The 10,485-nt window shown below is 37.6% G+C and overlaps 4 protein-coding genes across 4 annotated transcripts in view; 1 reads left to right on the top strand and 3 right to left on the bottom strand.

Moving 5' to 3' along the window:
* Positions 1-70: 70 nt before the first annotated feature.
* Positions 71-1,290, bottom strand: trsn (translin). Its single transcript, XM_018009670.2, has 5 exons — positions 1,157-1,290; positions 1,008-1,095; positions 847-943; positions 642-757; positions 71-566 (listed from the first exon to the last, which is right to left on the bottom strand). Exons 1-5 carry the CDS (start codon positions 1,229-1,231, stop codon positions 238-240), a joined length of 705 nt encoding a protein of 234 aa, XP_017865159.1. The 5' UTR covers positions 1,232-1,290; the 3' UTR covers positions 71-237.
* Positions 1,291-1,302: 12 nt separating this feature from the next.
* Positions 1,303-2,790, top strand: Pef (penta-EF-hand domain containing protein peflin). Its single transcript, XM_018009672.2, has 4 exons — positions 1,303-1,455; positions 1,518-1,737; positions 2,107-2,250; positions 2,311-2,790. The coding sequence occupies exons 1-4, from the start codon at positions 1,447-1,449 to the stop codon at positions 2,535-2,537; spliced, it is 600 nt and encodes a 199-aa protein (XP_017865161.1). The 5' UTR covers positions 1,303-1,446; the 3' UTR covers positions 2,538-2,790.
* Positions 2,791-3,822: 1,032 nt separating this feature from the next.
* On the bottom strand, positions 3,823-9,649 carry pre-lola-G (zinc finger protein pre-lola-G). The gene is made up of 4 exons (XM_089469971.1): positions 9,615-9,649; positions 8,839-8,897; positions 6,457-6,555; positions 3,823-5,856 (listed from the first exon to the last, which is right to left on the bottom strand). Exons 1-4 carry the CDS (start codon positions 9,647-9,649, stop codon positions 4,472-4,474), a joined length of 1,578 nt encoding a protein of 525 aa, XP_089326097.1. The 3' UTR covers positions 3,823-4,471.
* lola (longitudinals lacking) overlaps positions 9,080-10,485 on the bottom strand; it is a 74,665-nt gene continuing 73,259 nt past the window's right edge. Inside the window, exon 6 of the mRNA XM_018009640.2 lies at positions 9,080-10,429. Within this exon, the coding sequence (XP_017865129.1) occupies positions 9,960-10,429 (470 nt within the window). The 3' untranslated portion in view covers positions 9,080-9,959. The remainder of the gene's footprint in view (positions 10,430-10,485) is intronic.

Genomic DNA, 10,485 nt, shown 5'->3' with positions numbered 1-10,485 from the left:
ACCATATGATCGCTACTCGCGACTCGCGAGAGTATGTTTATGATGGGGTGGGTAGAATAGGGTGACCATGTGCAAGCAATAATTTTATTTTCGAACTCGACTTCATTTGATATAATATTTAAAGATGAAAGACCACTTGTTAACTTACTATCAAAGTTAAAGTTGTACTTAATATGATACTGTCTTTTATGGTGTCCTTTGTTTGATGGAAGCTTAGACTACGCTTATATGCTTAAGTTATTCGGCAGACTCCACTTTAGGCTGTTCCTTGCTTTCAGCTGAGTTGGAGAGACCGCGTATGCTGACATCATAGACAACCTCTTCGATCTTCTTCACATCATATTTCAACGCATCGAAACGCTTGCGCAAGCCGTCATTTTTCATATTGAGCAAACGAAAGCCCGTATTTAGATCTCCAATAAAATGGGAAATATTCAAAGGCCGCTCGTAATCACCCATTGTAACGGAATTTGTGGCAAAGCGAGATAGTTCCGAAGCAAGCAACAAGATTCCCAGCAGATAGTCCTCAATATCCAAATGAAAGCCATCCGAATGTTTGGTTTTTACTATTTGCGAAATTAAAATAAAATGCAATAGTATATATAATCGATTAGAATATATAATGTATTAAATTTACTCACAACCAAGCATCTCCGCCGCCGTTTCGCGGGTGACCAAAAAACCCGCCTCCAGGTAAATGACAAGCGCAATCAAAAATATCAAACGCTGCGTAATGTACGTCCAATGATCGGAGTAGCTGTGTGTGTATGTGTGAATGTGCAGAAGCATAAGCAAAAAAATAGCACAAGAGCCGCCTACACTGGGCTGCACGAATCAAACTCTTACCGGTAATATTGGCCAGGTGGAACCAAGGCAGCTAGTTTCTGATACTTTTCAGCACAGGCTTCAATTTGTTTGCGCGCTGAACTGCAGGCAGCATCAACTGCAAATCAATAACGCATATGTAAATTAAAGAGTCTATCATGGTGATAATGATAAGCACTTACTTTTGGTTAAATCACAGTGTATAACTTGCAATTGTATTGTCGCTTCCTTGGCCAAGTGCTCAATTTCTCGCACCACGATGCGTATATTCTGCGGAATACATTTAATTCAGTACTGCTGCAGTCTGGATTTACCTAGTATTGCTACCCACCTCACGCAACTCCTGTTCGTTGTCTATATACTTCTGATAGTTTGAGAAAACTTCCATATTTACAAAATGCGACATTTTTGCTGCGAAATTGTTGTTTATGCCGGCCTCTCGAAAACAAGCGATTTGCAAATATATCGAATAGTAGTGTTGCGTCGCAACCAATTTATCGATATCTACATGACGCACATATGTATATATATCGCACATGTATTTACAGCTGTGCTTTCTCTATCGTGTTTTGTACTTCTGGTCTAACTAATTAACATCAAAGTCGAATTCCATTAAGTAAAATGTCCTACGTAAGTTGATCAATTCACGTATTTCTAATTGGAAAGTCTTTAAATGTATTATTTTCATAAAGGGCGGTGGTTACAATCCTTATGGACAGCAAGGTGGTGGCTATGCTGCCCCTCCAGGAGCCTTTCCGCCCCAAAACGCACAAGTTTCACCACAAGCTCATCAATGGTTTGCCATGGTGGACAGGGATCGTTCTGGTCATATTAATTCCACAGAATTAAAGGCAGCTTTGATCAATGGGCGTGGCCAAAATTTCTCGGACAACGCATGCAAATTGATGATAAGTAAGTTGGCCTGCGATGTGAAATAGGGAAATGAGTCAGTGAATCAGTCAGTGTATAAATGAGATGGGAGTTCTTATTTGAATAACTGGGGTAGTGGAAAATATTCGTTGCTAAGCACAGGGTGGTATCTTTCACTTTGTAACGGCTAAAAGTACATTCAAAATTGACTTAGTTAATTGCGCATTTAATACAAATAAACATTTATGTGTAGGTAGTAAAATATTTTCCAGCTGACCCTCAGAATCTAAAGACTTGTATATTTGTTTAGAATGACGAATAGAGAGCTTCGCACTAGACAAACATTTTTGGTTTGTTTATTTAACGGTTTATAATGTTTATCACAATTTTTATGTGCTGCCCTCCTTTTAGGCATGTTCGATAACGACGCTTCTGGCACCATCGACGTCTACGAGTTCGAGAAGCTCTACAACTACATAAATCAATGGCTGCAGGTGTTTAAGACCTACGATAAGGATGGCTCTGGTCACATTGAAGAGAGCGAACTGACGCAAGGTGAGTTTCTGGTGATACTATATATAACATATTATGTCATTTAATACTTTTCTTTTACAGCATTCACACAAATGGGCTTTCGCTTTACGCCGGAATTTATAAACTTCCTGGTGAAGAAAAGTGATCCACAGAATCATAGAGAGGTATCTGTGGATCAGTTCATAGTACTCTGCGTGCAGATACAGCGCTTTACGGAGGCCTTCAGACAACGCGATACCCAGCAGAATGGAACAATTACCATTGGCTTTGAGGATTTCCTGAGCGTCGCCATCGGCTGCTCTTATTAAAGATGACTTGAACTATTTGAAACTCTTATGACCACTCTTGCACACACGCACTCTCAGAGCCTTTTGAAGATAACAAAATATTCCGTTTACCTTTGGTGCATTTGGTTTAAAATCTATCGTTAACTCCCCCCGCTCGCCAATCACATCGTAATCTCTGACACATCGAGTATTGTTAATGCAGTTATAAAGTACAAAACAGCATATTAAAATCAAATATATATTTATAGTTGTAAAAGCAAAAAATGATCGTGTTTTATTCAAAGTGTGAGAATATATATGTGTATGTGTATATAGATTAATGATAATACATGTCTTAGCAGATTTTCTCTTCTCTTTTTCTGACAGTTTGACTGCCAACAAATTCTTTAAAAATGTCTTCATGGAGAAATTTCAATCCATTCGTTGGAAAATTTTTTATCATAATATTTCTACTCAAAATGGTATTTAAAATATATATATATATGCATATTTAAAACTTTATAAAAATACATTTGTATATAAAAAGTATTTGTTTTACTTCTTTTTTTTTTTTTTTTTGGTTCGGGAATCATATTAAAATTTTCAAAAAAATTTTTTTTTTTTTTTTTTTTTTGGTCATGGTAAAATAAAAACCTAAATATAATTGCTTTCAGTCTTAAAAAGTCAATGTATGATATATAATAATTTGGTTTGAATAATAAATTTGCTGAATCCATAATCTATTGACAATTTTTTATATATAATTTAGAATCTTAGATATATGAATGAATAATCAGTCAAAATTTGTAAATAGTATAAATACCTAATATGGCATTGATCGAGGAGATCGTAGATTGGGCAAAATTTAAGGATAAACTAAATAAATAGTTAAAGATCTTTGGGACAAGGTTCTGATGTAAGTGGAGTATTGGGCAAGATTTGGATATGATTAGTCTCGCATTTTCTTATTTTTCTTTTCGGGGTACTTATAGATAAGGTTAGGAATAGATATATCTTGAATTTTTTATACTGAATATGATATGTTAAAGTAAAATTTGGAAATGGAACCTATTAATACTACTACATAATAAAAGTTGGACAGGATTCGTATATGGGATGTCTCTTCCTTTTTTTTAATTTTTGTGGAGTATTTAAAATGAATTTTAGAAGAGATTTCTATAGATACGATAAGGCAAAATTCAAATATATAAATAGAGAGATCTTTGGGCATGGATAGTATTTTCTTTTATAATGGAAACTTGGTTAAGATTTTTATATGGTGTTTCTCTTAAGTATTTTCTTTCCTATGTCGAGTCAAATAAAACGCTTAATTTTTGGCATTTTATTATTATAGATAAGGTGGGCTTAGCTTTGAACGTCTTTCCATACGTGGTCCAAAATTGAGATAATAATCGCTTAGTTAAAAGTCCATACAAAAATATTTAAATAATTGCTTAAGACAGTATAAAATATCAATTTGCAAAATATCAACGTCGACTCTCTGCTTTTCTTCTCTTCGTCTCATATTTGTTTTCTTTTTTTTTTTTTGCTGGAAATACATTTTCATTAGACTATAAAAAATGGTGTGTAAATAATACGTTTGAAAATGTCATTAACTTAATACTAAATTGGTTTCATTTGTGATTTTGATTATATGCTTGATTAGAATTGTTTGCACTGCTTACAAAAACATAAATTAAAATATTACAATTATACATAAAATAATTAAATTTTTGTTCAAATCTGTTTTTTTTTTTTTGATGACACACAAAATGACAAGACATAGTGATATAAATTTGTGTTCATTCTATAGACAAATTAAAAATGAAACATAGACACGCTTCTCCCGTTCCGCAGGATGCAAAGAAAAATATCAATTTAAGTGGAAGTTACAATTGTTGCCCCCGTCGTTGACCCGCCCACAATAGTATTTGTTTGTTATTTGGTATGGTATAATCGTAGCTTGTAATTCGCATTCACTTATTGCAGTCAATGATCAGCTTGCCCTGTGAGTCGTCCGATATGGAGCCACTGAGGCTTAACGCACTACCTCCACCTCCCATTCCGCCGCCGCCACCCTCCATTGTCATTGAGTACTTGGAGCGCCGCTTGCTGGGCAGCTGAGGCAGATCCGTATGATGTTTGCGCACATGAACGCCCAGATTACCGCGCTGCTTCGACTTGTACGGACAATAGGGACACTGATGAGCCGGCTCCTTACCGCCGCATTCGACATTCTCGTGGCGACGCAGCGTCGACTTCCAGCGGTACTTCTTGCCGCAGTGACGGCACTCGTATACGGGCTCCCCATCCAGGCCAATGCCATTGGGGCTGGTGGTGCTGCCATTGCTGCTGCTGCCTCCGTAATCGCTCAACGTGAACTCCAGCTGGCGAAAGGCCTGCGCCTGTGCCTCCTTCATCGAACCCGCAGAGCTATTCGCATTTGAGGTGAACATATTCAGAGCATAGTTGCCAAATTTGCCGCCGCCGATATTGACGCCGCCGGCTGACTGATCCATCAGTTGTATATCTTCAAAGGCACCGTAGCGTGCATCGTCCTCATCCTCGGTGGAGGAGCCCGGTTCGTTCTCGCACTCCGAGTGCCGCATATCGCGCTGCTGCTGCTTACGCAACAAATTCTCCAAGATCTTGGTGGGTGTCACCTCGGTGGCATTGCCATTGCTGTCCGGCTCCTCTTTCAAGCGTTGCTGCGGCGTCTGCTGGCGCAGAATCTCTTGCGCCCGCAGCTGCTGCTGGAAGCTGTGCAGCCCGTTGCGCATCAGAGCCTCGGCTATGGCCGCAGCTGGCGGCTTGTGAACAGGTGCCGTGACTGCTGTTGCTGCTGCGGCAGCAGCTGTATTGGCCACCAGCACGGAGGTGGGTATGGCCGTAATGCCGCTAGGCATATTAAGCTCGGCGGGCACCGCTGTCTTCAGTGAGTATTTGAGGCGTGGATGAAATGGTCCAGCGCCAGCGGCAGCGCTCAGTTGTTGCATTTCATCAGCCAGCAAGTTTTTTGAAGCCGTCTCAGAGGCAGCACCGTATACAGCGATCGCAGCAATGCTCGATGGCTCCAACGTCTCCGCCGATGTTGGCGACACCTGACCGTACTTACTCAGCTCGACGGCATCCGTTGGCAGCAGCTGCTGTGGCTGCTGTTGCTTCGGCGCTTTGGCCGACTTTGTCTTGTAGAATTCGAAGAGCATGTCGGACACTTCGGAGACCGACAAACGCTTGCGACGCGAGGTCGGCAGCTGCAGCTTCTGCTCATCGCGCTTCACATTGATTATGCTGCGCTGTAGTCCCCGTTGAATCTCGCCCACTGGCAAGGCGGGTGCCGTGTTCTCTTTAAGACTGAGATCTGTAGATGAAAACATTTTCGATTAGTTTCAAATTTCTGCTAAAAATCAGATTCCTAACAGCTTCAAATATATATATTTATACACACGTATATGTATTCACGATAACACAAATGAAAAAGCAAGTGATGAGTTTTCAACAGAACCTGGATTGCTTGGGTTAGATGCAGCAAATAAAATCTTAAATGTCATTTTAAAAATAAATAAATTTTTGGTTAGTTGTATAAAAAAGCATGCAAAATTATTAATTAAAAAATATATAAACAAATTTAAAATTATATTAAAACATAACTTTTGGTTGACAAATAATTATATAAAGCTAAGTACACATAATTAAAAAATTTATTAATAATTTAAAACACATTAAATAAAAACGAAAAATTTATGGCTGATTTTCTTTTCTGTATTCCGACATGTTTATTTGCAAATGAAAATGAAAATGAAAATGTTTGTGATTTGGTTTTTTTTTTTTTTTTTTTTTTTTTGTTGAGTTGATGTTGTGGTGGTGGTGGTGCTTGGTGGTGCTGTTGGTGTTCATGATGGTGGCTGTGATTTGTTTGTACCGTAACCATAAAATTTTGTTTTTAACTCGTTATCTTTACCTGCCGCATATCTAAAAAGATAAAGAAAATAGATTAATGCCAATTTTCTTAAACATTTTCCAAGTATTTCCGTCAAGTGTTTAAATCCATTTGGTCCAGCTGAAAAATACAATAAAAAATTGATTAATTACTTGTATATAAACAGGTGCTCAAGTGCAGTTTGGCTTTGTGTTGTTGTAGCTTTTATGCAGGCGGAGCTTTAAGAAAAGATTAAAGTTTACAGGCTACACATTTGCTCTGCAAGCTGGAGCTTGCTTGAAGCTCACTTTGCCTAGCTAAAAGCAGAAGCCCACGCGCAAGCGCGTGGAAAAGCGTCTACACGGCAACACAAACGAAACTGCACTAGACGAGAGCGCAGCTTAACAATTTTCCAAGCACCACAAAGCAGGCAAGCGAAGATCCTCAAATCCCGATGGCAGCGCTGCAGCTGCAACCAATGGCAGGCAAACAAATGCAGCAACTGCAACTGCAACAAATAAAACATTCGGGAAAAATCTAGTTTCGTGTGGCCTGCCTGCCTGCCCTTGTATTGTGGATGTGTGAGTGCGAGCGTGTGTATCTGTGTGTGTGTGTGTGTGTGTATCTGTTGCTGCTTGCACAGCAAGTGTACCCAAGGCTTAAGGCCTGCTTGATCCGGGTCGGAGTGCGGGTCCTTGATTTATTTTTACTCTTTGCTCATTTTCTCATTTATGTGTTATTCTATTTTCTACCTAACTCGTATTCCTTCTATATCTGGCATATTCCAGGCAAAACTCTCCCACCAGCAAAACTTTCTCTACAAGCAGAGCGTGTGGGCTGTTCGAGAGAGCGAGCGAGAGGGAGAGAGTGAGAGCAATGGAAAGCATTTGCGCAGGCGCACAGTTTCTATATGAGCATGTTTATGTATATGTGTTTGTGTGTGTGTGTATATTTGTGTATGAGCGTGCTCAAGAGCAGCTTCCGGTGGTGTTTCGGGTGTTTTCTTTCCTACAGCTGTAAGCAAATGCCCATATACATACATAATATGCGTTTCAAGGTCAGCATATGGCTTATATGTATATATAGCACTGAGTGAAAAACTTAAGGGAGGGCTTGACAACAAATTAAAGGAATTTCGCTTTTGATGCGCAGTTTCCATTAGCTAAACAAATAAAGTTGATAAAGGAGGGCAAGCAATGTAAAGCAAAGTATAATCAGCTTTTGTAATCGCTGAGATGTATGTATGTATGTATGTGTGTGTATGTAAGGGCTCTCAAAGATAGATCTTATCAGTTATCAGCTAATAATTTACTTAGGAAACTTGAGAGGTTCTTAACAATCATTGAGTGGTTTCAACTATGATATATACAGAAATAGATATATATGTCAATAGATATATATAAATAAGTATATAAATATAGATTTTGTATATAGAAAAATATATAATCAGTGTTATTTGATTATGTAGCTTTCAAATTCAGTTGTGCTCAATTTATCTATAATTACTAAAGCCTAAATTATTTTATAATCGTTTAGGTATTGTATAAGAAACGTTTCTCAATAACAGAGAAAGCGAAACGAATGTATCTCTAGCTTCTAGGAATTTTGAATTGAAATGCATGTGTATAAAAATAGCTTCAAGACAATAGAAACTAGGCAGACCTTTGGAAGTTCCATATACACATACATACATATACACACATATACATACATTTGTGTATGCATGCGTATGTTTAGTGTGTATCCTGTTTACTGGACTTTGCGAAGGCAAAGCCCAAAAGGAAACGAAGAAAATGAAAATGTATAAAAATAAAATTCAGGCACGAAATTGCCAAATGGAAAATTGTTTGGAAATGCGCCGTGGGAAGTACAAAACCAAAAGCAAAAGCAAAAGCCGCTCGACAGGCAACCGAAATACAGCATATAAATAAAACACAAGCCACACAAACAGCGTAGAGTGCTAGAGTGCGAGTGAGAGAGGCAGAGAGAGGAGAGCGAGAGTAAGATATGTTGAGGCTGTGAAACTTATTTTTAGAGTGAAGCCGAGTTTGGAACGTGATTTATCTGCGCACAAATGTTTTTCAAATATTTCCTATGTGGGTGTATTTGAGAGACAGAGAGAGCGAAAGAGAAGGAAGGAGAGAACAGAGATCCCTAGATATAGATAGGCAACTGCGGCAGTACAGTCCAGTTAGTTGCGCTTTGTGTGGTTGGCCAAATTTGTAATCTGTATATTGTGCATTCCATTTCAAGGGCAGAAACCACCCCGAACCAGCGACAATAGCTGCAAACCTGTTTTGGTTAAAGGATTAGCCTTAAATCCATTGAAATGCGAAACGAAATGGAATTATATCCATATTTCTTTGCTCTGCCTGCGGAACTCAACAATTTTCCAACTATTTAATTTTAATATTACATATTTACCTGTGACTCCAAAAAATGAAATAGGGTTTCCAGCATTCCAAATCAAAAAATAAATAAATCTGTAAAGAAATCAAATTTTAATAAAATATATAAATATAAAAAAAAATTGTACGTACCAAAATAAATATGAGAAAAATTATTGCTTCAATTTTCTGGCATATGGAAATAAATATGAGGAATAAAAAATAATGTATAACATAATTTAAAAAATATATAATTTTATAAAATTTAATTTAACAGATTTTAATTGTTTCAAATTTAGTTTTTATTTTGTATTCTTTTTTATTTTTATTTTTTTATTTTTTATTTTTTTTTTGGCATGCGCTTTATCATTTATTTAATTTTAAGTGTTTTAGCAACAGGTATAAAAAAGCTTCATTGGTCCAATCTTAAGTTGACTAATTAAGCGCCCAGCTCAGCTAATATTTAGTCACTTATATCTAGGCTAACAAAATAAGCTAAACTTGTTCAAAAGTCAACGAGAAAATGCTTGAAAATAATTCAATTTTTCAAAAATACGTTAGTTATATTTGATCTAAGCGAATTTTGGCCTATGCCCAACTAGAGTAATAAGAATAATTAGCAGAAGTATATTATTTAGTAGTACTAACTAGTTATATAACAACTTTATATGAGCTGTTTCAATAATATATATATATGTAATTTTTGGTCTCAATTTGATAAATATATAGTGTATATATATTTTTTGTTTCTTTCCTATTTCAATTTGAACTGTACGAAAACTTGGAATCTAAATTTCACTTCGCAAATTCAGCCTTGGCTCCTTTAATAGTATGATAAAAACTTGCATCTCTAGATTGAACTTTATCAATTCCTAATACGATGATGATGATATATATATTATAAATGATATATAATCGATGAATTATGAAACTACAAATATTTTAACAAATTTTCCGTTTGCTGTATCTACTCTATTATCAAAATTGTTCATAGGTCTGATTAGACTGTATAGAAAACTTAAGTTGTTTAGTCTGGCAAATAGATTTTAGCTTAGCTGATATCTTAGAAAACTCTACGCTTCACTCAAGCAGAAGGCATTTATGTTGCTATAAATGATATAAATCTATTCAATATCTCATATTTTTCTATAAGCTCTCTTATATCAAAACCGAATGCTCCTTGCGCATATGCTCGTTGAGGAAGGCCTGCGAGCGATAGACGCGTGCGCACAGCGGACATCGATTCGATTCGTACTGTGGTGTGCGCTTGGAGCTCTGGCGGGGCAACTTGCGACCCGCTACGAGGCTGCTGGTGTCAATGTGCAGGTTCTGTGGCAGGTGCGGCACCAGGTGCTGCAGCGAACGAGCCGTCGATATGGAGGCCAGTTGCTGTAGGGCTATCAATGCGTCTGTATTGTTAACCAATGGTTTCTTAACATTGTTGTTGCTGTTGTTGTTGTTGTTGTTGCCGCTGCTATTGTTGTTATTGTTGGGCGATTGGCGTTGAGCTGTCGTGGGTTCCTCGTTCTCACTCCTCGTTGTCTCCTTGACCTTGGTCAGCTGCTTCGATGTGCTGGGCGTGGCACTGTCCTGGCCACGCAAATTGTACTTCCTCACTGGGCTGCTGACTGCAAAGAGAGAGAACATTTTTGTGGACAAATCAAAATAAAAATATAAATCATAA

Source organism: Drosophila arizonae, chromosome 5 (assembly GCF_054131065.1).
Source record: "Drosophila arizonae isolate 15081-1271.41 chromosome 5, UAZ_ARI_1.0, whole genome shotgun sequence".
In the NCBI taxonomy this organism is placed as follows: Eukaryota; Metazoa; Arthropoda; class Insecta; order Diptera; family Drosophilidae; genus Drosophila; species Drosophila arizonae.
This window is presented reverse-complemented; position numbering and strand designations above follow the sequence as displayed.